Source organism: Vombatus ursinus, unplaced genomic scaffold, assembly GCF_900497805.2.
Source record: "Vombatus ursinus unplaced genomic scaffold, bare-nosed wombat genome assembly UNPS02009994.1, whole genome shotgun sequence".
Taxonomy (NCBI): domain Eukaryota; kingdom Metazoa; phylum Chordata; class Mammalia; order Diprotodontia; family Vombatidae; genus Vombatus; species Vombatus ursinus.
The window spans coordinates 5,935,641-5,962,644 of record NW_020949772.1 but is presented as its reverse complement, the minus strand read 5'-3'; the positions used below and the strand labels follow the sequence as shown (position 1 = coordinate 5,962,644).

Here is a 27,004-nt window from a genome sequence, read left to right as displayed (position 1 = left end):
GTGTTGTTGCAAACTTTTTTTTTTCCGGAAAGCTTCGGTTTCCCGGGAGATCCCAGCGGTGCCGTCGAGTCTCGGGGCCATGGCCAGAGGTAGCTTCCCAGGTGTCCGGCCGGCTGGTCCGGCGTCTGGGGCGTCGGGAGTGGGGCCTGGGGGTGGAGAGGAGGGGGAGGCTTCTCGTGGTCGCTCTTGCAGAACAAAGTTCCCTCACCCCACCCCACGTTGTCTCTTCCCCGCGCCTGAAGCGGGGGGGGGGGGTCGGCTTCCATAGGCCCCCTCTCAAAAGTTTCTTTCCTGTTACAGTATCCTTCGTGTCCAGGAAAGAGAACTGTGTCCCCTTCCCCCACCTGGGGGGCCGGGGTTGAGTTTTGGGGCAGGGGCATTTGGTGGGAATAATAATTCACGTTTTTGGAGTGCTTTTCTGACAATTACCTTTAGAGTTGAGGGTGGGAAGTGTTGTTATCCCCATTGTACAAGGAGGAGACTGAGGCTGGAGGAGAGTGCTCATGGCCTTAGCTTCAGAAGTAGGGAGGGACCTGAGAGAGTTTTTTAGTTATAGCCCTCCCTCCTTTTGACAGAGGAAACTGACCCTGAAAGAGAGGAAGGTGACTTGTTTGACCCAGATGGGCAGGCTCTCAGGCGAGGGAGGGAATTCCTAGACTCCCCATTTCAAAGGCAAATGCTGTTTCCACCACAAAACTTAGAGCCTCTATCCTTCCCCCCTTCCACTTTTCTCGCAAGAAAACGCCCAGCTCAGTCCAGGAGGTCAGTTGGAGCACAGTTCTGAGTTGGATGGAGTTGTTGGGAATATTTTATATACATACGTGTGAAGTAAGTTCCTTTTTATTAGAGACAATGTAGGATTTCTCCAGCCTTTTGTGTCATAAATGTTTTAGAGTTGAAAGGGATTTTAAGAGATCATTTATACCAAATCACTCATTTTAGAGAAAGGTAAACTGAGGTAACTGTAAGCAGCCAGGTGACTATAGTGCAGGGCCTGAAGTTGGGAAGACTCATTTTCCTGCATTCAAATCCTGCCTCAGCACTGATTAGCTGTGTGACCCTGGGCAAGTCACTTAACCCTGTTTGCCTCTGTTTCCTTATCTGTAAAATGAGATGGATAAGGAAATGTCAAGCCACTCCAGTATGTCTGCCAAGAAAACCCCAAATGGAGTCAAAAATATTCATATATGACTGAAACTAATGAACAACCAAAAAACAAACAAAAAAAAAAAACTGAGGTCCAGGGGAGTACAATTCAGTGCTACATGCCCTGCCTCTGTAGTCCACCCCCTACTCATAAACTTGTTGAAAAAAATAAATGAATGAATGGTATGAGCTGTCCAAGGTCATACGGCTAGTAACCAACACAGCCAGGTCAAGAATGGGAGTGGGATTCAATCCAACTCAAAAGAGTGTTTCCCACCTACTCTGTGCAGAGCATTGTGATGGGAGGATTGACAAATTATTATGGCAGCTTACTGGAGTCCTAAGGAGTGACTTCGTTAGTACTGTTTGTGTTGCTATGACATTGAACTCACATCAGGAAGCAAACTACAACTGAAGGCAGACTTGTGGCATCTGAGACAGTTGGTAGTGGACACGTTCTCAAGCTGTTCAGTTGTGGCATTCTTCTAAATATTCCAAAACACCATGTTACGGTTAGTTTAATAATTTATAGTCCTGTGGTACTCATAGTACAGTGGAAAGAGCTCTGGACTGGGGCTCTGAGGCCCTCGGTTTGAATCTCAACTCTGTTGCTTACTACCTACGTGGAAAGTTACGTAATCGCCCTGTGCCTCAGTTTCCGCATCTGTAAAATGCACAGACTGGACTGGATGACCCCTGAGGTCCCTTCCAGCTCTAAATCTGTGACCCCTCTTGAAGTAAATACTCAGGAGCAAGCCATACCCGTCCTGCTCCCCAGGAGGCGGTACAGTCTCATGGAAAGAGCTTAGGTCTTGGAGGGAGGAGACCGCCAGTCAAATCTCAGCATTTTCTTGTGGCATTTGAGACTGTCTAAGTCATGTAGCTGCCAGGAAGCTGTTTTCTTTCTCATAAAATTGGAAAAATAACATTTGATTCCTCTGCTTCATAGAGTAATGTTGTGTGAAGGGTGCTTTGTAAATGTTAAGGCGCAAGATAGACATACAATTTGTTATTTAAATGTATTTCGGCTTTGTTATTCTCCCAGATTTCCCTTAGAAGGATATATTCAAGTGAGACAAGCCCACTTTGAAGATGGAAAAATGAGGCATAAAATATTTGAAATTATAGAACTTTATGACAAAATACTCAAGAGAAAATTATGGTTAAAATATCCTCAAATGTTGAGTATTTCAAAGTATATTTGTCATTTAAAAGGTTTAGTCTGCTTAGACCTTCATGTATCACTATCCCTTTTTATTTTAGCACTGGAGGGTCAAATGAATAATTGAAATTAATTTAATTACACAAAAAAGTCACCTTGCCATTTACAAATGTCTGTAAGTATTCAAAAAGATGCTAAGTATGTGTTCTCACGGTTAACTTGTCTATACTGTATGTGTATCATATAGTGCTGACTCTCACTCTTAATACAAGAATTAGAATAATTCTCACCTCATTTCCTTACCAAGATCTAATCTGAGGCACACTGGACCAGGTAGAAGGGAGACTGGCCTCTTTTCTGGTTGTGATACTCTCTGTAACCATGGGCTACTCACTACACCTCTGTGATCAGCTAAGTGGCTCTGAGGATTGAGGGCTAGGCCTGGAGTTACAAAGACCTGAATTTATATCTGGTATCAGCTGTGTGATACTGGGCAAGTCATTTAATCTGTCTGTCTCAGTTTCTTCATCTGTAAAATGGGAATAAATAATAGTATGCCCTCCCAGGTTTTTTGGTTTTTTTTTTTGAGGAATAAATGAAATAATATTTGTAAGGGGCTTACTTAGCACAGTGTCCAGTACATAGTAAGTGCTTAATAAATTTAGAGCCCTATTTCTTCCTCTATAAAATGGGAACAATTTTAGGACTATTGACTTCACAAGGTTATTTTGAGTAAAGTGCTCTGTAAATGCAGACTGTAAATGAAAAACCATGAAAGTCATTAACTTCATTCTTTCCACCAATGAGAATCTTCTACAAATGTACCAGTCTTGAACTGGGATTACAATATAAATTATTATTACTGATCATGGAGATTTCTGAGGTCTTCTAGGACCTGTGATCTCATGAATTTTTCTAATGATACTAAAATTGATTCCTGCTTCTTAGAGTGAAGTCACTATGTAGGGTTTTTTAAAATAGATTTGATTGATATCTTATTTTACATTGCTTAGAATTTCCTTTGTATTCCTCCTGCTTCCTCTTCCAGAGAGCCATCCCTTTTACCAAAGAATTAAAATTAAAAAAAAAGAGGAAAGAGAAAAAATTCCCATAGACTTCTCACTTTTGCAAAGTGGGGGAGGGGAAGTGTCTTCTTATATGTCTTTCACAACAAGCTTGTTCTTTTTAATTTCACAGGATCAAAGTTATTTTTTAAGCAGGTCCCCAGGAGAGGCTCTAAGTCTGACCTCCACTGTTTACATTCATACTGTGGCCAACTTCAGTACAAAATTCTTATATGTTAATTCAACAAATATTTATTAATGTAAGTGCCTTCTCTGTGCACTGTGTTGTGGTAGGAGGAGGAGACACTGTATGAAAAAGTCCATTGGGGAAAAGAAGCTCTGTAGGAAATAGATAAATAATCCCACTTGGTGGCTTGGACCAACTTGTGATTGCATGAGGGTAGGAAACCCCCTCTACCAATGCAGATCCTCACCTGCTCTACCATATGTGGTCTTAGAAAGTTGCCTAGAAACTGACAGATTAAAGGGACCTGCCCAGAGTCACACTGCCACTGTGTCAATTCTTCTGACTCTTGAGACAGGCTTCGCTCTATCCGCTAGCCACCCACGGTGATACTTAGTTTGGAAATTGCACACTGGGTGCTGGATACAAAGTGACGAAAGATGGGAAGGGGGGGAGAACCTGTGTGCCCAGCATCATATATGCCATTGTGGCTCCTTTGCCCTGTACCATTAACCTCCTATCACTGAGGCACAGCATGTCCATCCCTTGCTAGATAGGCTGATGGTGACCAAAAGAATACTTGAATTTTTCAACTGTAGCTATCAAAAAACATGCTACTAATTAAATAACTGGAGGTGCTCCTTTGTGATCTTGGGTGAGTCTTTTGACCCCAGCAAGGGGGCACATGTGGCCTGCTAGGCCCTCTGACTGAATCCAGACTTAACAGAACAAATCCCCTTAATAAAAGAATTTGTTCTGTAAATCCTGGACTCAGTCAAAAGGCTGCACCCAAGGACCTGAAAGGCCATATGTGGTCTCGAGAACCTGCTGATGTCTCAGTTCCCTAATTGAAAACATGGGAGATAATAACAGCCTGAAACAGCTAGGTGGCGCAGTGGACTTGGAATAAGGAAGATTCATCTTTCTGCGTTCAAATCCGACCTCAGACGCTTACTAGCTGTGTGACCCTGGGCAAGTCACTTAACACTTTTCGCCTCAGTTCCTCGTCTGTAAAATGAGATGGAGAAGGAGATGGCAAACCACTCCAGTATCGCTGCCAAGGAAACCCCAAACGAGGTCTGGAAGAGTGGGACACAACGGAACAACAAGGACAGCCACCCCTTTTCCCTAGAGCAGTGGGTCTCTAAGCCAAGCCTTGAGTCTCCTTTTCCTCTCTCAGCCTGTGGATTCAGTAAAAGTTAGTGAGGAAGGACTGCTGGGGAAAGCCCCCGATCGGGGAAAAAGTTCCCCCAGTAGTTGTGTGTGTTTGTTGCCTTTTCCCTCACCGCCATTCTCTTGGCCTTTCCTGAGGGTCCTAGGAGCCTAGGGTCTGAGGAAAACTGCCATACGGTTTTGCCATACGGTAGTGGTCTTGTCTTTTCGCTGGTGGTACCTGGTTTGCAACTTATCCTGCTGTTGACATTTGTACTGTCAACAAATACTTACCTCTTTCCCTCTCTCCTCCTTCCTTTGCTAATCTCATTTCTCCTTTGGAAAGGTTAGTTTAAGAATGATCCAAAGGTATTTAGCTGCCTCCCCCCCTCACCCCCCCTTCATGGGCTAGATTGGGAGGAGCTGATGCTGCTTTTCCCTGCCCTAATAGCACAGGCTAGAGCCAGGCTGGGGTCGGGTCCCCGATTCTCCGCTCTGCTCCAGGCCGCAAAAGAATACCCTGGAATGTCAGAGCTGGAAGGATCCCTCCGAGATCGGCTAGTTCAACCTCCTCATTTCGGAGATGATGAAACTGAGGCCCGGGGAGTGTTAACGACTTACCCAGGGTCCCGCATAGCTGAGTCTAGAACCCCGGTTAGTTCGGCCGCGCTCTTTCCAAAGACCCCTCCCCCCCTTGCCTCTCCCCACCCCCTTGGGTGGGATGGGTGTGGAGGAGGATGGATGGGTGGAAGGGTTTCCTCCCGGGTGCCCGCCCAAGGGCCCAGCTTAGCGGGAGGAGGTGGGCAGCCCAGGCCAGGCTTGGGGAGGGGACAGAGCTGGGGGGGGCGGGGTGCCGGGGGTCGGCGCGTGCCGGGGGCCCGGTCCCCGGAGGGCTGGGGCGGTGCGCCGCGGCAGGCGCGCGTGGGCCCGCGGGGGCGCCACGCGGCATGCCCAGGGGGCGGGCTCGCGGTGCGCCGGGCGCACGGCTCCGCGCCCGTCCTCGTCCACGGCGGCCGGCCGGTTTCGGTGGCTCCGTCTCGGCCCCTCGCTTGCTCACTCGCTTGCTCGCTGGCGGGGTGTCACCGGGGCCCTTTAAACATGGCTGCGGTGGGAGGCGCCGCGCCGGGCCCGCTTGGCCCCGCAGCCCGCCCCGCCTCGCCCTGAACCTGAGCCGTCCCTCTCCCCAGGCAAGAAGATGTCCAAAACGCGCGCGGAGGAGGCGGCGGCGACTCCAGCTGGAGGAGCGGCGGCCCCCTCCCCCGGCCCGGAGACTGTGGACAGAAGGGGCCCGGCGCGGCCCAGGACCAACGGGGTAAGCCGAGCCCCGGGACTGCGGCCAAGAAAGGGTTAACTGGGGGGGGTCCAGCGCCGGAGGGGGTCTGCCAGGAGTTAATGGGGGACGGTCTGCAGGCACGAAGGGGTTAACGGAGGGCAGCCGCCCAGACCCGGGGGAACTCGGCCCGTCTCCGTACGCCTGCGCAGGATGGCACCCCCACCCCCACCCCGCTAGAAAGTCCACTCGGAACAACGCCCCGCTGCCCCAGGCCGGGGGAGCCGGCGCCCCCGGCTCCCAGCTGGGCCCGCGGTGACCACGTGGGCGCCCCCGCCCCTGCTCCCCGCCCTCCGCTAGGACGTGCCGAGCCGGCTACCCTATCCAGGCTGACCTTTCATCCCCTGCTCCCCGCACCCCCTCCAGGAAGCCTCCAGCCCCTCCGGGAGTTTCTCGTGGGGTCTGTGGTTGCTGTTTATTGGCCGGCCGAAGGGGCTGCCTAGTTCTTTCTGAACAATCCCACTCTGTGCTGGTAAGCCCACGGCAGCACCCAGAAAGACCAACTCTGGATCCCCTTCTGCTCGTTGGCCCTGGGTGGGGGGTGGGGGAGCCGATCGTTAGCTGAAAGAGGTCTGCGGACAGGGGAACCTGTTTTACGGTCAAACTTGTTCTTTCTCTTCCTCCCGGAAGAGCTAAGCTCCTGGGCTGGTGACTCCTAACCCTCTGTCACTTGCCTTTAGCATTTCGAAGGTAAAAGTTAAGGACGTCTTTGTGTCACTCTCCCCTGCCCCCATACTCTCTTCCTACTTATCTCCCCTCCCCCCCACCAAGAGAAAAAGCTGCTTCGAAGAGGCAGAAGTATAAAATGTCCCTTTTTAAAAGGCCCAGATTGACTTCCTGCCTGGCAATCATTGCCCTATTATCATCCATATAAATTCCTCCTATTGTTCATGGCCTAGAAAAGTATTCTTATCTTTCATCGTTCTGACTTAACTCCTTACACACTGAAAATTTCTGCACACTGGAATTTTTTGCTTTGCTTCTAGTATTCCTCAGCTCCTCCAGCAGTAGATTCTGCCCAGCCTCCTCAGCTTCACCCCACCCCTGTTTTCTCTATGATGGCAGAGAATGGGGTGCCCGTGTTTCACAAGTTCTCAAGTCCGCCTCCTAAGGTTGGCTTCAAGAAATTTTCCCCGCAATGGTCAGCTTCGCCCTCCCAGCGTAAAGATTTGTTAGTTGGTCAGAGCTGCTTAACTTGGGGAGTTTATTTTGGGCAATGCTTACCACTCCAGGGGCTCTCAGTAAATATTGACTCACCAGCTGGACCAGATCAATGGCCTTGTTCATCAAGGCCTTTCTCAGTACCATGGAAATCAGGCCCAGAGAGTCCATGCCCAGCTCCCAGGTAAACAGCCCAAGCTGGTTCTCCAGTCTGGGAGCTTCCTCTTTGTTTCTGGCAGATGTATGATGTGTGATGACCCCCGAGTGTTTGGTCCAGGTACTGTGCTCAGCAGCCTGTTCTTTTTAGGACCATCTACAAAGACTTTCCTTCACTTCAGTCTTCCCCTAAGACTTGGAAGTGATTGACGTCAGGTCCCCGAGGCCTAAAACTCGTACCAGTAGAAGGCTGGCCCTATCAAGTCTCAGCTAAGCTGGAGTGAATGGGTCTTTAGTGAGACCCACACGTGAAGTAGCCCATCACCTATGGACCAGCCTGGAGAATAGGGGAGAAATTTTATCACCAGAGGGCTGACCACTAAGGAATGAATTTTTTCAATCACAGCAACTATGGAAAAATATTATTAAATATGGAAAAATATTTATTAAATAAATATTAAGGATCTGGGAAGCAGCTGTTGTCTCTGTAAATGGAAAGAATTCTCCTACCAATTAAAACTTTGAAGTCCATGCAGGCCTTGCTATTCTGCTGTTCAGAAATACCTTTAATCCGTCACACTTAGTCCAGGTACTTGAAAGTCTTCAAAGAGTGTATATGAGCTGAAACTGGGTGATTCGGAACAGCTAGAAACGGAAAGAATTGAGGCCTTTCTGACTCGGGGATGCTTACTGTGGCATGCCATGCTCCCCCTCCCCCAAACCCCTTGAGAGGAATGTTGGCTTTTGTGAAGTATCCCAGATGTTCCTGACTCTGATCACTGGGGTTTGCTTTTTGACTATGGATTTATGTCTTTTTAGGAGAATGTATTTATGGGCCAGTCAAAGATCTATTCCTACATGAGCCCCCACAGATCCTCTGGAACTCGGCCTCCCCTCCAGGAGGAAAACTCTGTTGTACATCATGACGTCAAATGCCAGGGGAAAGCCTTAACCGAATTGCACAAGAAAGGAGAGGGTAAGACTCTGAGGGTGTTCCTGGCCTGCTACCCAGCTGGACATCACACCAGCTGCAGTTATGAGGAAGCTCTTACTGGCACTCACTCCCCAGTCCTGAGACTGGTCTGTCTGCCACCCTGCAGTTCCATGTCGATGATGTAATGGGCCACCTGCCTTTTAATAGCCTTTACAACAGGCCGTTCTGTTTTGATAAACTTCAGTCGACTGATTTGGGTGGCACTGTGTGGGATCTTGAGTAGTGTTGATGAAGGCCTGGTGTCCAGAACAGGGACGTGATGATCTCTAGCCTGGTTGGACCGCAGCCAGAGTATCGGGATCAAGCCTGGGTGCTGTGTTTTAGGAGAGACATTGACAGATGGCTTCTGGAGCATGTCCAGGAGAAATAAGCAGGATGATGAGAAGATTCAAACAAGGCCACATGAGAATTAGACATACTTGAAGAGCTGTTTTGTAGGAAGAAGGATTAGGCTTATTGTCTCGAGACAACCAAACTCGTACCCATCGGTTGATTTGTGAGGAGAGCTTCTGAAGAATCAGTATTTGAATGGGCTGCCTCATAATGTAGTGAGCTCCCCATCACTGGGAGGAGGCCAGAGGAGTCCTTGTTAGGGGTCATCATAGGATTAGCATCCAAGCTTTGGTCAGAGGGATTAAGTGGCCACCAGAGTTCTGCGGTTTTCTATGACCTCCCTTTTCATTCTTGGAATTCTGCAACACGATGGGGCCGACATGCAGTTTAAAGGGCTGTCGAGTCCAAAAGTGTGGAAGTAGTGGTTCCAAGTCAGAGAAATAGGTGTGCAATTGTGTCAGGGTTTGGACGTATGGTCTGAGCCCCAAAAGCAAGGTAGAGTCCTCCCAGAAACCTTAGTCCTTTACAAAGATTCTTGACACATACACACGTGTCTGTATCGATAGAAATCGGGCCTAGGGCTTGGATAGAGACCTGCCTCTTAGAGAGGGAGTCGCCCTGTCTCCTTCTTCCTAGGAGATGCCCAGTCAGTGGCCATCACCGTAGACGGTGATCTTGGGGATCTAATCCAAACCCCTTATTTTACAAAGGAGCAAACTGGGGACTCCAGAGATTGTCCGCAAGTAGCAGAGGCAAAGTTCAGACTGACTCCCAAATCCAGAGCTTCTTGGCGCTCTGAAGGATTAACAAACACTCCAACTTCAGCGCAGTTTAAATTATCTAAAGGGTAGACACACTCCAAGCTTGGTTAACTTATGGTTAAGAACGCAGAAGTTTTCTTCCTTCCGGGTTGTAAGGGCTCAACGAGAATGTTGATAATGAGTTTTCCATGTGGGGGGATTCCCCCCGCCCAGGAATCCAGGCATTTCCATTTATTGCTCCTCAGTTATAATTCAAACAACTGCCATGACAGTGAGTTGGTTCTTAGGACCAGTGCTACTCGGTTCTGAGAATAGCTTCAGGCCAGCATCATCCAAAACTAATAAGTCTTTGGTCTGGAATGTTAGCTATCATGTCAGTAACACAGAAGTAACAACCACACGGGAAAGTAGCTACTAGAACAAAGTTTGTTACCAGTTTCACAGAATGTCAGAGCTGGGAGGGGCTTATAGACCGCAAAAAGGCAGAGCTGGGAGGCCTTAGAACAGAGAGTGATCAGACTGGGCCTAGGAGCCCAGAGACCCCAGAATGGCAGAGCTGGGAGGGTATTAGAACAGAGAGTGACCAGACTGGGCCTAGGAGCCCAAAGACCCCAGAATGGCAGAGCTGGGAGGGCCTTAGAACAGAGAGTGACCAGACTGGGCCTAGGAGCCCAAAGACCCCAGAATGGCAGAGCTGGGAGGGCCTTAGAACAGAGAGTGACAACCCTGGGTCTAGGAGCCCCAAGACCCCAGAGTGGCACAGCTGAGAGCCAGTTTAGAATACAGGCTGTCAGAGCTGGGTAAGGTCACCGAAACCCTTTGAGGGCATCTGGCAGGTCAGAACTATTTTCCTAATAATACTTAGGTGTCTTAATGTCTAACACTGTAGATTTTAAGAGATATAACCCATATCAACGAAAGCTCCTTGAAGCAGGCGTCCTCAGTTTTAAAGAGTGTAAAGGGGTCCTGAGACCAAAAGGTTGAGAGCCATTGGTCTGGTCTACAGAATTCATTTTACAGGGGAAGAAACTGCAGGGGAGGAGTAACGTCCTGAGAGGGGAAAGTAACTTGCCCACGTTCCCCAGGACAGCTGAAGGGCCTCCCCTGCCACATTCCCTTTTCTTTTCCCCATAGGAACAACATTACAGACTGTGGTCAGGTTCACAGACCTGTTCACAAAAGCCTAGTTGACTCATAATGGAACAGGAATGGTAAAGTTAGTGTTATGGGGTAGTGGAGGTACTTGAAGGAGAGATTGTTGAGGGTGGGGTCTCCAAATGACCATCTAAACGTTACTTTTATAGGAAAAACATGTTTAACCTTCCAAAAGACCTGGCTTGTAAGTGAGCTTTTGACCCAGAGCTTGTTTATAAATTGGAGACATCCTATTGTCTGCAGTTAGACATGCTCTTCAGCTGTGGCAAAGGGGAGGGGGCAGTTCTTGTTGTCCCCATGCCCTGTGTCCCGTCCCTGTCTTCTCCCCCCACCCTGTTTTCTGTACTCCACCATCTGAGGCCCTGAGCTTTGTTCTCAAAGCCACAGCCCTCAAACTGGTATTAGGCATCTGTAGTGTGTGTATAGGACAGGGCCCTGGGTTCCAGTCCTGGCTTAGTAATTTCTGAACTATGTGATTCTGAGCAAGTAACTTGGCTTATCTAAGCTTCTGTTTCCTCACCTGTAAGATGGAGGTAATGATCTGACCCAGGTACATGCTCCCTGGGCGAAGGCCAGAGACATCTGTGATTGTGAGATGGTAGTTTGCTGAAGAGCAGCCCCCTACCATCCATGGCTATTGGTCTGATGCCCATGCCGGCTGTCCACAACTTGAGCTGTGCCATGACTGGCACAGTCCCCTCTTCTGCATTGGTGCAGACCTTGTAGGTCTCTTGTGGCTCACTCTGGTGGGTTTATGTGGTTGCCATGGGGGACAGGTGTCCTCCTTCCCTTCCGCCCTTTTGAAAGTTAGTCTGAAGCAGTGGGCTGAGGTGAAAGGTTCTCCAGAAGCACACTGGGGCTAAGTCGGTGTCTTTATCCTCCCTTCCTTTACAGAGAAAAGGATTGGCGGCAACGCACCGGCGAGCACTATGAAATCAGAAGAGCAGAAAGGCAAAGAGCTGAGGAGGGATTCTGTGGAGCCCCTTCCAAACCACAAATCCACAGCTGCAGGAAACCCCAAAGCCATGGCGCTGCCCGCCAATGCTGCTGATGCTGCCGGTGCAAAGCACGCCCCGAAGAAACCCCCTAAAACCAAGCAGGCCTCCAGGAGAAAGTAAGTGATGTCTCCTCCCTTGGGAAGACCCGGAGCTCGTGGGGCCCTCAGCAAATCGCTCTCCCAGAGGATCACTGGCTAAAAACGTGACTCCTTGAGGTGCAGATGTCCGTGCAGGTCATAGGTGGCGGGGGCAGCCAGGGCCTGGAGGGATCTCCTGCTCCGCCTGTTCCCCACCTTTCCCAGGGCAACAGCCCTTTCTGATGATCAGAAGTTTTCCTAGGCCTTCGATATGATAGTGGTTGTGCTCATCGGCATCTGGTTAGGGAACCCATGGTAGCAGTGCCTGGTGCTGCAGTAATTTGGCAGCACCCCCCACCCCAGGCCTCTCCGTGGCTCAGGCTGGGAACCCTTGATCTAGGCCAGCTTGCTCAGTTTGCGGAGGAAGAAGAGTGGCCCAGAAAGTTGAAGAACCTTGGCCAAGGTCACATAGGAAGACATAGAGCAGACAGAATTTGTATCCAGGCCCTTGGACTCTAGAACTACAGCTCTCTTGACTGCATCACCTTTGTGGCAGCCGTTGGTTTTCCACCTGTAATCCCTGGTACTTTTGGCTGGCCTGCAGTTGGTCCTTAGCAGCTGGGGGGGGAGGAGGATCTGTGATCCTTTGCTTGGCACCAGGATCTGAGATTGCTGGACCGGGCAGGGCTTCTCAGCCCCAGCAGCTGGGCAGAGGGGTGATGTTTTCTTCTCTTATTTCTCGTGGGCCTCTGCACGGCAAACTCTTCCATTTATTTCCTCTTGGCCGGTGGTGTCAGAACATTTACCGAAAGCCAAGGGGGTGGGGGGGACCCTGGCATGGAGGTTTCACATGAGGAGCCTGATGCCCGAGTGATGGATTACCTGCTGGGTGCAGGACGCTATCCAGGAAGCTTGGAATCCAGAGGTGAATTCATCCCCTGCCCTCTGAGACACCACAACTTTGTAGGCGGTGAGACACATTCAGATAACTGTGCTTCAAGTTAGAACATGACAAGATGTGAGGAGGGTGGGGAGTCAGGGAGGACTTCCTGGAGGGAGTCTTTGTTCCAGGCATGCACATAAAGACCTGGGGGACCCTAGGCAAATCACTTGCCAGCTCTTGACCTCAGTCTCATGGCACCTACCTTACAGGGTTGTGAGATAAGTCAGTCAGCAGGCATTTATTAAGTTCCTACTGTATACCAGGCACTATGCTAAGTGCTGGGGGTACAAAGAAAGACAAAACACAGTCTCTGCTGTCGGGGGGCCCACAGGCTAATGGGCCGACTACATGCCAACAAGATGCAGACAGGGTGAGCAAGAGGTGATCCACAGAGGGAAGCCACTAGGGCCCAGGGTGCCTGGGAGAGAGCTCAAAAAGGCTTCTGGGAGAAGGTGAGATTTTGGCTGAGATTGGAAGGAAGCCAGGAGGAGGATATGAGGAGGGAGAGCATTCCAGGTGTGGGACACAGCCAGTACAAGTATGTGGAGTCTGGAGATAACCACCAAGGAAGCCAGTGTCACCAGAGGGGGAATGAGTGTAAGAAGATAACTTGGGTGCGGCCCTAATGCGCTGCGTGGATGGGTGCTGAGGCTCTTATTAGGAAGGCATGTATGTGCAGACGGCACCGGCAGTGTTCCAGGTTTGCTCTAGAACAGAGCGCGTGAAAAGGAGAACCAAGATCTAGAAGTGCTCGTACAGGGAGCAGAAGCTTTGCCAGAGCAGGATTCCACTCAGCAGACAGAGACGTAGGGGCACACCATTCCCCACACCGGGGGGATGGCATGTGCAATTGGTCTGCAAGCATTGAGGAGGCGCCTCCATAGTAGATATAAGGGTCATACCTGCTGTGTGCCGGGTGCCTCAGTACTAGGGATACAGGTACAAAAGGAAGACATTTCCTGGAGTCCAGTGTAGTTGGAGTATAGGGCCCTCCAGTGAATTCAGTGAATGCGAAAGCATTTATTAAACCTTTCCTACACGCCAAGCATTGGGAATACATGTAGATAAAATAAGACGATCTCTGTTGGCCAGCAGTAGAATTATGCATATTTATTGCAAGAAATGTGTTTGGCTTTGGTTTTGTTTTTTCTGCTGGGGTGGGGACTGGAAGGGAGAGAAAAGGGATTTTGCTTTTTTTAAAATTGAGAGGTAAAGGAATGCTGCAGATGTGGCTGCTGCTGCATTTTCAGATGAAGTCACTATATCATTGGTTTTACTTAACTTTGATTTCGTTACAAGAGACCTCTCACAAAAGTGAGAGTAAATATTTTTGATGCAAAAACAAAGCACATCAATCCAACTTTTTTTTTTGAAGGAAGGATACTAGCTGCCAGGTGTGATGGCCCCCACCTGTCATCCCTGCTCCAGGCAGCCTGAGTGGCTCTGAGGTGCCACGGGACTAAAGCAGTGGGGTGTCTGTGCTAAGGTGGACACTACCATGATGAGCCCCTGAGACCATAACCCGTCAGACTACCTAAGGAGGTTCAGAACCTCTGCTGCTCAGGAAGGAGATGGGGCCTGGGAGTGCCCTTCCAGCCTGGGGAAGACCCAGTCTCCAAAAAAGAAGAGAGAGAGAGAGAGAGAGAGAAGGATCTAGTTAGCTCACATTTACGTAAACATTAAGATGCACAAAACTCTTCAAACACCATCTCACAACAACTCTGTGAGGTAGGCACTATAAATGTCATCTTCATTTTACAGATTAAGACACTGAGGCTCAAAGAGGTTTACTTACCCATTGGTGTAAAGTGTGGAGGTGGGATTTGAACCCTGGCTTCCTGACTCACAAGTCCAGTACTTAGCATGAGCTGCGCTCCCCTGCCACTCTGATAAGCAGGTTACCACTTTGTGACCTCATTTTCTTTTGACCACTGCCTCCCTCAGTCCCACCTCCCTTCTATTAGCCCCCTCCCTTTTCTTCCCCTTTACCCTTACACTTCTTCCCTCCCTTCTATCTCCCCTCCCTTTTCTTTCCCCTTTTCCCTCCTACTTCCTATAGGGCAAGTTAGAGTTCTATACCTAACTGATTATGTGATTCCCTTCTTCAGCCAAATCTGATGAGAGTAAGGTTCAAACAATGCTCATCTCCCTCCCTTCTTTCCCTTGGCTGTAACAGGTTTTGGTGCCTTTTCCTGTAATGTAATTTACCCTTGTCTGCAGTCCTCCTTTCCTTTTCTCTCAGTACATTTTCTTAGATCAGATTAATTCACTTACTTGGATCCATTTATCCCACTTGATTAGATTTTTTTTTTCTCATTACATCAAAGTCAACTTAGAGTTCTCAACAGTTAACAAATGTCATCTTCCCTTATAGAGATATAAACAGTTTGCCCTTATTAATAACACGTTGCTGTTTTTTTCCTGTCCCTTTTACCTTTTTATGTCTCTCTTGAGTCTTGTATTTGAAGATTAAATTTTCTGTTGAGCTCTCGTCTTTTTATCAGGAAGGTTTGGAATTCCCCTATTTTGTTGAATATCCATCTCCTCCTCTGAAAGATTATGCTTATTTTCAATGGGTAGTTGATCCTTGGTTGTAATCTAAGCTCCTTTGCCTTACAGAATATCGTATTCCATGCCCTATGGTCTTTTAATGTAGAAGCTGCAAGGTCCTGTGTAATCCTGACTGTGGTTCCATGATACTTAAATTGTTTCTTTCTGGCTGCTTGCAGTATTTTCTCTTTGACCTGGTAATTTTGGCATTTGGCTACTACATTCCTTGGTGTTTTGAATTTGGGATCTCTTTCAGGACGTGATCAGTGGATTCTTTCTATGGCTATTTTACCCTCTGGTTCTGGGACCTCAGGGCAGTTTTCCTTGATGATTTCCTGAAAGATACTGTCCAGGCTCTTTTTTTCATCGTGATTTTCAGGTAACCCAATAATTTTTACATTGTCTCTCCTGGATCAATTTTCCAGGTCAGTTGTTTTACCAGTGAGGTATTTTAGATGAGGTTTTCATCTATTTTTTCATTCTTTTGTTTCTGTTTGACTAATTCTTGCCCTCTCGTAGAGTCATTAGCTTCCATTTGCCCAATTCTAATTTTTAACAAATTTGTTTTCTTCTATTGGATTTTGTACCTCCTTCCCTTTTTGGCCAATTGTATTTTTTAAGGACTTGTTTTCTACAATTAATTTTTGTCCTTCCTTTTCCAATCTATTGACTCACTCTTGCATACGTCTCATTTCTTTTCTAAGTTTTTCTTCTACTTCTTTCATTTGACTTTTGAAATCCTTCTTGAGCTCTTCTAAGAAGGCTTTTGGGGCTTCAGACTAGTTCATATTCCCTTTTGAGGTTCTAGATATGAGTTTGTTGAGAATATTGTCCTCTTCAGAATTTTTGCCTTGATCTTCACTGTCCCCATAATAAGGATCTGTCATACGTTTCTTTTTGCTCATGGTATTTGCTTATTTCCTGGCCTTTAAAGGGATTGAGCTCTCCTGCTGGGGAGCAGAGGGCACTGACCCAAGCTTCTTGTGTTGGGAGCCCGGGGCCTGGTCACTGGCTTTGTGTGCTGGGGCCTCCAGTGCTGGCAGCTGGAGGCTGTAGGGTTCTGGCAGCTTTCCTGGTGTTGGGCTGGAATCAGCAACACTGGAACTCTAGGGGTAGGATTGGATAGTCTAGCCCCTGGAGGTTGCCTGCTCACCCAGGCCTTTCCTTCCCTTCACTTTTTTCAACTCCTTTAAGATAGATTTTGCAGGATGTTCATCCGCCTGGGGCCCCTTGGAGTGCTGCTTCCCTTAGTTTTGCTGAGGCATGAGGAGAGCTGGTTACTGTAGAATGCCAAGGCACCTGGTGGTTTTCCGAGCTGGTTTCCACCAGTTCCCCAGCCCTTACTGAGGCACTCGGGTCCTAGTGTTGATGTTTGCCTGCTCCACCACCTGGGTTTCAAGATCTCCTGGTATGCTGAGGTGGGGCTTTCCACTAGCTTGCTGGGACCCCTCCCGTTCTATACTGTTCCCCTTCCCCCAGGGCAAGAGGGGCCTTTCTCGTTAATACCTCAAGCTGCCTGGCCTCCCGGACTGCTGCACCCTGTCTTTCTTCTGGTTCAGCTGTTCCAGGGTTTTTCCTGGGGAGATATTTTCTGGGCTTTCAGAGGTTAAGGGAGGGTAAGAGCAACTTACTTCTTACTCTGCCATCTTGGCTCCTGGAGTGACCTCATTTTCACGAAGTGTTTGCATCTGCTTTCTGCGATTCAGATGACTTTTGCCAGTTGGGCTGCCAGCTTGGAGTTGTGTACTGACCCCCATATCTTCTTCCTCCCCACAGAGCTCAGGGAAAAACTCAACAGAATCGCAAAGTCACTGACTATTATCCCGTGAGACGGAGCTCCCGCAAAAGCAAAGCCGAGCTACAGGTAGGCAGGTGGGTGGGCGTGCAGATGTGGGGCCTCCTTCTGGGGCTGGGAGGACAGCCCAAAGCCGCTCAGGGCCTACCTAGTCTGGGCATACGGGGAGCCCCCGTAGCTCGGAGCTCCAAAGTCATATCAGCTAGCCCAAGGCAAACTTGCCTCCCTGCCAACTTCCATCACTGATTTTTCATAGAGGAGTTTTCCTATTAGCACCAGATTTCACCAGGTCTCAGGGATAGAAGGCACCTCGCCAGTCATGTTGTCCCATCGGTACCTGGCCAACAATACCCTCCATCCTATCCCTGAGGAGCGAGAATCCAGCCTCTGCTTGAAGCCCCCAGTGGGGTGGGCAGGTCCCTGTGACCCACAGGCCGGGTCTCTAAAATGGGAACAGGAACAAACATTCTGTGATGTCCTTGATCTGGCTCCAGCAACCAGCCTTTCCAACATCCTCTCACTAATATGTGCTAGGCATTGGTCTAAGCAGTGGGACCAACACAGCAGATGTTTAGTGCCTACTTAGCGCAGGGCACAATTTGGATGAGTTCTCTAAGGACCAAGACTGTAGGCCTCCTGCCTAATAAGGGGAGGCTGCTCAAACCCAGTTAGCCTGAGGCCCAGGAGTACACATCTGGTGTTACAGGTTCAGTCCTAATCAGCCGGAAGGGAGCTTGGAAGACTTCCTGCAAAAGCTAGCATCTTGACTGGACGCTAAAGGATGGATAGGAATCTAGTAAGCAAAGAAGGGGAGGGAGGGCACTGTAGGCATGGAGCCCAGGAAAGGAAGGCGCTGTCTATGCTGAGGGCCAGAGAATAGTCCAGTTTGGCGAGGGCAGGCGTTCGTAATGTGGGGTCTGTGAAGGGGCGTTGGGTCGGGGCTTTTTTTCCTTCGTATTTTGATAACAGGATTTCAGTATAATTGGTTGCTATTGTAATCCTGTGTGTTTTGTTGTATGCATTTAAAAGCACCCAGAGAAGGGCCTTCACCAGAGTGAAGTGAAGGGACAAAGGAAAGGTGATGACCCCTGGGCCAGAGCACAGAGCACTAGGAGGGGAGTCGGGTGAAATGGAGCCAGACTGTAGCAAGCTTTCAGTGCCAGGTGAAGAAACTGAAACTGTATTGATGCCATGTAGGAAACCACTGAGGCTGCCCTGTGCTCTAGGCAAACTGGACTCTTCTCTGTTCCTGGGAGCCAATCTGTGCTTCCCACCTTTCCTCCTTCCCTGAAGGGACCTTTTCCCCAAATCCAGAATGCTCCAGGCTGGCAGTAGGGCCTTTCTCTGTAGCATGATGGGTGAAGGCAAGTTCTCCAGCCTGGAAGGAGATTTTAAAGCTCGGATCTTTATGGAAATGACAGCCAGCTGTGGAGTGGCCTGGACAGGTTGGGAACCTTTGACCTCCCTCCAGAGAGGAAAGCTGACTCTTGTAAATGATGAAGGGAGGGAGAGGAGGATACTAGCCCTGATTGTATGTCTGAGAGCCCAGAAGGCTCCCCGATCCCTGCACTTAGGGCTTCAGAGGCGTGGCCCCATGGAACAGGAGGATTCCCATTTTGTGGAGGAGGAAGCTGGGGGCCGGACCTGCCCAGCGGCCCGCAGTTAGAGGGTGTCCGAAGCAGAATTGGAGCCCCATTGATTTCTCCATCAGGCCACCTTCCTGAAGTATGATTTTTAAAGAATGGGTGCAGTGTTCCCAGGGCCTCGCCCATAGGAAGTGCTGAGTAGAAGCTGAGTCAGCCATGGGCTGACACCTAGAAAGTAACTCAGTCTAAAAACCTCGGTAATCACACCGCCGAGAGCTCTGACAGACTCCTGGGAGAAGGCATTGGGGGATGGCAGGCATGTCTGGGGTCATCCCTTCCTCTTGAAGGGGGAATCCAGGTACACAGCCCTGGCCTTCCCCAAACCGTCCCTGTTGTCGCCATCAGAGGCATCGTGGGAGGGAGGAGCCATGTGGTCCAGGAGGTGCCTAGAGCAAGTGCTGACTTGACGGGGTCCAGAGCCCTGTGCCTTCGCTGCCTGGGTGACCTGGAACACTTTGTACCCATGGACCCAAGATTCCCCTATGAAGAAATGAGAGGGTTGAATGAAGTGCTTCCTAAGGATCCTTCTAGCTTCAGATCCATGTGCTGCTACAGAGGCAGGTTGGTGGCCCAGTGGATAGAGCACCAGGCCTAAAATCAGGAATGCCTGAATTTAAATCCAGCCTCAGACACTTACTGGCAGCATGACCTTGGATAAGTCACTTGACCTCTATCTGCCTCAGTTTCCTCCACTGTAAAATGGGGGTAATAATAGTACCTGCCTCCCAGAGTTGTTGTGAGGCTCAAATGAGATATTTGTAACTTGTTTACCATGGTGCCTGGCACGCAGTGGGTGCTTAATAAATGCTTGTGTCCTTTCCCCTTCCCCTTCCGGGAAGAATCCTTTATACTATGGGCTCAGCTCAGGAAACTCTGGCTTCTTTTCACATTAAACTAGGGAGTGGCCAGAGGGTACTCACATGGTTTTCCTTCTGTCTCTGTCTAGTCAGAAGAAAAGAGAAAACTAGACGAATTAATTGAAAGCGGGAAGGAAGAAGGTATGAAGGTAAGGTGGACATTAACCACTGGGAGATAAAAGATGCCCAGGGTGGGCTGCCGGGTTTCACTGCAGGGCACACTGTCTGGGCACCTCTCCTGTTATCTGTGGCAGTCACGGACCATCTGGGGACCAGCTACCAAAAGTTTTTCCCTAAGGAAGACCCCCAGACCAGGACATAGCACTGGGATCTAAATATCTGAATGGATCCTGTAGGAAAACACCTCCTGTGGAGGTCACACCCGCAGAATTCTCTAATTGTCACTGAGGATGTTGGCCCAGTGGGTGGTCAAGAAAGAAGCAGTGACAAATTCTAGCATCTTGGTCAGTGGGTAACTCCCAGCTGCTTTCCGTTCCTGCCAAGATCCCATAGAAAGTCCTGCCCTTCGTGCTCTGGTCCCCTCCCACCATCCCCGGCTGCCTTTTCTTCCACCTGGTGACGCTCTCTTTCTTGCTGACCACTTCAGCACATAGTGCCCTATCTCCTCTCACCGGGCCTTCTCCCTGGCCTACTCTCAGGCCTCCCCTCCTGGATTCCTTTAAGATCCAGTTCAGATCCCCCTCCCACCTGCATCCCCCTCCATCTCACCTTAGTGCCCCCCCTCTGAGATTACTTCTGATTGTACGGAACGCCGCGTATGTTCTTCTGTGTACGCGAGTGTTTACAGACGTCTCCCCTCTTAGACTGTGAGCTCCTTGTGGGCAGGAACCCATGCACTTTTTGCATGTTTGGTTGGGTTTTTAGTGGGGGGGTATTGCCTTTCTTGGTATCCCAAGCACTGACCACAGTGACTGACATAGAATAAACTGGTTAATAAATACTCGTCGACTGACTGGCTAAGGTGGGGACAGTACCCAGGGCTTCGTTAGAACCATCAAGTTTCCACCCCAGCTCTTGGGCTTCCTGGGTGTAAATATAGTGTGTCCGAGGTGAACTCTAAGCTGCCGATAAGCAGGTTGCTCAGAATGCAGAGGAACCTCTTTGGGGACCAAGGTGAGGAAAGTGAATGGGGGCCATCCCTGTGTCTTCCTCAGAGCAAGGCCCTGGCCCGTCGTGCTCAAGCTTCCCCAGGCTGAGAAGCTCCCGTAGGCTTGCACAGACTATGGCAGAATCTTAGAACGGGAAGGAACGTCAGAGACCACTAGGTGTAGCCCGGGCCCGAAAGTTATCCTGACCACTGTAGTTATTATTCTTACCCTTGGAGACATCCATTGAGGGGCAGGGGGGAGAGGACTAGGCCTGGAGCCAAAAGACCCGAGTGCAAATCCTGCCCTAGATGCTTAGTAGCTGTATAGCCCTGGACAAGTCACTTAGCCTTCCATAGCCCCAGTTTCTTTTCTGTATTGGCATAATCAGAGGACCTTCCTCCACAGGTCTGTGAGACCCAAATAAGACAATGGATGCAAAACACTTTGTGAAGTATCATAGACATGTGAGCTATTCTTCACAGCTCTTGTGTGACTGTGGATAAGTCATTTCCCCTTTGTCCCCCAGACACCTCTCTTGAACCCTTGACTTGCAGATTAGGCGCAGCTTCACGTGAGCAGAGAGAGTTATACCCTGGAAGTTCCCCTGAGCCAATGAAATGATCAGTGTTGAGATTTTTTAAAAAGTTCTCACCTCCCCAGACAGTCTCTGTGTTCCTTACGTGAAGCCTCAATGGGCCCCTTGGCCACTTTCATTCATTCATCAAGCACTTACTGAGTTCTCAGGATAAGAAAGAAGGAGCCTGTCTTGGGGGATGGAGAGCTGGTCTCCAAGGCAGGAACAGCAGCTCTTTGGGGCAGAGGGGGTTTTTGTCTTTGCTCGGTGCATCAAAAGTGCCATATTAATGCTTGCTGATCGAGGTTCAAGTGTCACCTCAGTGCACACTGACCTTGGGCAGGTCACTTGACTTTCTAGGGCTCTAGGGCAGTGCTGAAAGGCCGCAGAAAAGGCGCCAGCCTCCATCAGGAGAGGGAGTTTTCTCATCCGGAATTCCCTTCACTAATGGAATTGTTGCCTCTGTGTCAAGTCCTCGGGCCACGAAAGGTTGATATTCTGTTGGGGAAATACAACGTGTGCCCAGATAATTGAATGGAAACTAAATGCAGACAGAGGTTTGTTCCTGGAGGAGGGGAGGCACCAATAACTGGGAGGGTGAGGAGAGGCCTCAGGCAGGAGGTGGCTCTAGAGAATCTAGGTCTTCTGCTAGGGAAGCTAAGAAGGGACTTCATCCCAGGCATCGGGAACAGACTGTACAGAGGGAAGGAGAGAAGGGAGAGTTGTCTGTTGGCAGGACATTGGCCAGGGAGCCAGAGTGCATGAAGGCAAGAAATGTGCTGTGGGCCTGGCAGTGCCTGGAGCAGCCAGTGGAGGGCTTTGGATGGCCTGTGAGTGTGTTCAGAGAGAAAGTCACTGTGCTTTTAGAGTAGGGGGCCTGTGCCGTAGGGGTCCCCGGAGGGACTGGAGACATGTGGGAGATGATTGACAGTCCAGTTAAGAGGCGATGGGGGGTAGGCTGTGTGATTGGAGAGGAGGGGGCAGATGAGGACAAGCCACCAAGACTTGGCTGGCAGCTCTTTACATATGAGGGTGTGAAGGAGAGAGAAGAGTCAGGGATGGCTCAAAGGTTTCAGAGTTGGGTGATGGCAGGGAAGGTGCCCTGGACGGAAATAGAGACACTGAGAAAACAGAGTTCGGTGGGAAACGGAGTAAGTTCTGTTTTGGACAAGCCTTTGGAACAGCTCATTAGAAACATTCAGTAGGAAATTGCTCTCTCCAAGGTTACCAAGGATTTTACTACTAAATCTAACGGCCTTTTCTCAGTCCTCAGCCTCTTGACCTCTTGGCAGCTTCTGACGCTTTCAATCACCCTCTCTCCTGGATGGTTTTCCTCCTATCTATCTCATTGCTCCTTTCTCAGTCTCCTTTGCTAAAACATCCTCTATCTCCTACCTACTGACTCTGGGTATCTTCCAAGACTCTGTCTTGGACCTTCTTTCCTTCTTTGTATGCCTTTCCTTGATAATCTCATCAGCTGCCATGGATTCAATCACCAACATTAGATGGAAGGCTCCCATATCCAACACTAATCTCTCTCCTGAAGGTCAGTCCTAAATCACAAACTCTGTGAGGCATTTTTATCTGATGTCCCTTTAAGCATCTCAAACTCAGTCCAAAATGGAATACCTTATTTTTCCCTAAACTTACCTCCAAACTTTCCTATATCTGTTGAGGCTCCACCATTTTGTACAAAACTTCACAGTCATCCTTGACTCTTCTCTCTCTTTCCCCAGACAAATCCTATCAGTTAGTTGCCAAAGCTACTGGACCTATATACTATCTCTCGCATACATTCCCTTCTCTCCACACTCAAGGATATCATTTTAATTCAAGGTCTCATCGCTTCTTGCCTGGACTATTACAATAACCTCCAAATTAGTATCCCACTTCCAGTTTCACTCCAATTTATAAATTACAGTTGCCAAAATAAGTTCCCCTTGGAAAGAGTAGGTATAGGCAATAATCTTGTCACTGCCCTGCTCAAAAAATATTCGCTACCTCCCTCTCTGTTGCCTATAAGATAAAATATAAACTCCTCAGCCTAGCGTTTAAAGTCCTCAACAACCTGGCTCTAATCTCCCTTTCCAGGCTTATTTATACTACTCCCCTTCATTTCAACCAAACTGAACTACTACTAGCTAGTCTCTAAACTCAGACTTCCTTCTGCATCTCTGCATATGTGCTCAGGCTATCTTTCATGCATAACATGAATTCCTTCCCTTATTTCCACCTTGAGAATTTGCCTCCTCAAATTATATTGTATTCATTTATCCGTAACTATTTGCATCCCTCCCTGGGACAGCGGTTGGCAACCTACAACCCAAGGGATAAAAAAAAAATTAAAAAAAAAAAAAAAGAAACATTCAGTAGGCCATCAGTGATGCATGCAAAGATGTGGGAGTCATTTTCATAGAGACCTCCGTCCTTTGCTCGTCGAATTCATCACCTGAAGGCTTACTAAATACTTATATGCAACATTTCTGTCTCTAGAGCACAGGGGAACACGCTCTTTTAGGAGGCAGCCCCTCAGCTACTTGAATACAGCTCTCGTGTTCCATCTCTTCTCCTGGGTGAACAAGCTAGTCTGAGGATGGCGTGATTTCTAGACCCTTCTTCATGCTTGATTATCTTTCCCCAAGTACTCTCCAGCTTATGTTTGCGGCATGTCCTTCCTAAAACTGCACATCATATTCTAGATGTGGTCTGCAGACCTAGGACTCCCATATCCCTGGCCCCAGCACTCTGCCTTCCTTGGTGGTGTTAGCTGTAAGCTTGCAGTCCACTAAAACTCCCAGGCTGTACAGAGTAAGGACTCTGGTCACATATGACCACCGTTATCCCCTGTCTTGTCCTTATTAAATTGATTGTTTGGAAACCAAATATAAGACTGGACATAGATCCCTATGGGTTGCCTTTCATCAGATTAACATGCAGGATGATGAGACACGTAAACCCAGAGGAGAACATTGTTAGGGAGCCCCTTTGCCTAGGAGAGCGGTCAGCCTCATCCCCCAACACCAGCTGCATAGTAGGACTCTCAGTAACACTCAGCCTTATCTACAGATTGAGCACACGTCAAAATGCTCATTCGAAATACCAGCCGTAAGGAGCAGCTGGGTGGCACAGCTCCAGCTCCAGCCTTGGAGTCAGTAGAACCTAAGTTCAAATCTGGCTTCAGACACTTGACACTTACAAGCCGTGTGACCTTGGACAAGTCACTTAACCCTGATTGCCTCACACTGCCCCCCCTCAAAATACCCCCCATTGTCTTATGTCTTTGGTGCTTCTGGTTTTTTCCTGTGGAAGAACAGGCCTTTTAACTTCCTTGACAATGTCCCCTTTTTCTCATCGCTCCCCACCAGATCGATATCATTGATGGTAAAGGCAGAGGAGTGATTGCCACCAAACAGTTTACAAGAGGAGAGTTTGTGGTAGAGTATCACGGGGACCTCATTGAGATCACGGACGCCAAGAAGCGAGAGGCTCTCTACGCTCAGGACCCTTCAACAGGCTGCTACATGTACTATTTTCAGTACCTGAGCAAAACCTACTGGTAAGTCAGTCCTTGGAGCACCTCAGGTCATTTCCTATTAGGCCGACGACCGGGCAGACCGAGGCACCAGACAGCCGCCAGCTGCATCTTCGTCCCAGGTGAAGACTCCTCCTTGTGGAGTGATGAGGTAGAGGTGCCCTTTCTCTTTTCTTTAGGACGCAGACTGTTCCAGACAGATCTCATCTCACCCGTGGAACAACAGGCTTTGGACTAGTTGAATAGCAACAGCTTAGCCAATTGACCTTGCCTTTCAACAGGGCCACCTCAAGGAGAAATTCTGCTGGAGCCCGCTGGACCTACCCGGGGCAATCTTTTTTTTTTGGTTGTTTCTAAAACAAATCCCACATGTTTTCCGAGCCTGTGTTAAGAGTGAGGAAGGATTCTTACTTGGCTGAAAAAAAAAAACCCTCCCTTTTGAAAAATCATTTAAATTTAATCTCTATTCTTTCCTCTTTCCCCTTGCCCTCACTGCCATGCCAGTGTGGATGCCACTCGAGAAACAGATCGTCTCGGGAGACTGATCAATCACAGCAAGTGTGGTAACTGCCAAACCAAACTCCACGACATTGATGGTGTGCCTCACCTCATCCTCATCGCCTCGAGGGACATCAAAGCTGGCGAAGAGCTGCTGTATGACTATGGCGACCGCAGCAAAGCTTCCCTGGAAGCCCACCCGTGGCTCAAACACTGATCTGTGCTTCACTGGACAAAGTCCCCTCTAAGGGAATTAGTTTTTTTGGGGGGGTTTTTTACACCTAACCTTAGTGGATTACTTCTGATGTTTTTAAATCTATTAAAATGCCTTTTCACTGTAGTATTTAAAAAAAAATCTGCCGCAGGTTCCCTCCCCGGCAGGCTTGCGCAGATGGCCTTAGGTTACCAAAACCTTTTCTATTTCTAGTTATTTTGTACGTTTTTGCAAACAGACAAATCTGGGCTTCCCGTGCATGCAGTCAAAGACTTGGTGCAGGTTTTATAGGGAGATGAAAATCTGAATTGTGGACTTAAGCAGTCCCACTGCCTCCAGCTACATAGCAGTGACTTTCCACATCCCGCTTTAGGGAGCAGGTCAGGACAGAACATGCCTAACTTCTCTCCTGTTCTCCAACTTCTTGTCCTAATAATGACTTGACAGGTGTACATATATATATATATATATAATATATATTTTTAATGTTTCATAACAGGCCAGTCCCTTCCCCTTCCCAACCTTTTGCTTTTGAAAGTTTCCTGTCCCCACACCACCACCAACACTCATCACTACTCATCACTGCTCTTCTCTCAGGCTGCCCCATTCGGGGTACCAGTACCCATCCCCCCCATCTACCAGCTGCTCACCCAACCTGACATGGGCAGGAGGAAGTCTCTGAATTTCATCCCCATTTCCCCTCCCAGAGCAGGGCTTCCTATACCAGGGCTTAATTCTGTCTAGAAATGTGAACACTGAATTTATTCAACAATAACTACTTAGATGTATATAAGTTATTAAGTGAGTCAAGTGGCTGAGTTCTTGTAGAAGAAATTCAAGATGGTACTTTATTCTGTTTGAAAACAGTTCTCTAGCGGGACCAGAAATCTTCCCACCTTTCTCTTCTCCATCACCCTACATACCTGGTTTTTTGTTTGTTGGGTTTTTTTTTTGTTTGTTTTTGGTTTTGTTTTTTTATTTTGGGTTTGTTTGTTTTTAATTTGCTGGGTAGAATCAGCAAGATTTGCTTCCACATTATATCAGGCAACCTGGTGGTTTTCCTGAATATACAGCTATGAACTAAAACAGAAGTCTCTTTGAAAGAGAAAAGTAGGAGCCCAGCCTCTGATGGTCACAAATATCTTAGGCATTCGAGCAAGGGGCAAGAAGCTCAGGGCCAAAAGAGGAGATGGGATTTTTGGCTTCAGCCAAAATGGACGAGAGGTGGCTTATCCCTCTCACAAAACGGAGCTGATCAATCATTTCAGTCAACAGCCAGGGGACTGGAGTAAGTGAGTGATGACCTTGGCATTATCCCCCCCGGCTGCAGGGAAACCTGAAACGGGGAGGGTGCATACAGGGCTCTCCCCTCCTCCTTTCTGTTCCCCTGGGGTTTGTCATGGTGCTACCTAAGAAAGTCTTCCCCTCACCTTCCTGGTCATCAGGGAGTTGGAGAATCAATCAGATGGGCGTGTGTCAATGTGAGCTTATATGTCTTGGTTGTACCTGTTTGTGGTTTAGCCTTGAATTTTAAAAGCAGACTTGAAGAGTATTTGTCTCTGTAAAAAACAAAACAAAAAAAAGGATAAAAAATTAAAAATATTTATTGCCAA

At 48.6% G+C, this 27,004-nt stretch overlaps 1 protein-coding gene across 3 annotated transcripts; it reads left to right on the top strand.

Moving 5' to 3' along the window:
- On the top strand, positions 1-27,004 carry KMT5A (lysine methyltransferase 5A). 3 transcript variants are annotated; one of them, XM_027853561.1, is made up of 8 exons: positions 1-89; positions 5,896-6,020; positions 8,175-8,331; positions 11,493-11,712; positions 16,943-17,030; positions 19,554-19,613; positions 24,513-24,703; positions 25,184-27,004. In XM_027853561.1, exons 1-8 carry the CDS (start codon positions 80-82, stop codon positions 25,392-25,394), a joined length of 1,062 nt encoding a protein of 353 aa, XP_027709362.1. In that variant the 5' UTR covers positions 1-79; the 3' UTR covers positions 25,395-27,004. The 3 variants fall into 3 exon arrangements, with proteins under 3 accessions (XP_027709362.1, XP_027709363.1, XP_027709364.1); XM_027853562.1 differs by lacking the exon at positions 1-89 and adding an exon at positions 5,141-5,362; XM_027853563.1 differs by lacking the exons at positions 1-89; positions 5,896-6,020 and adding an exon at positions 6,362-6,510.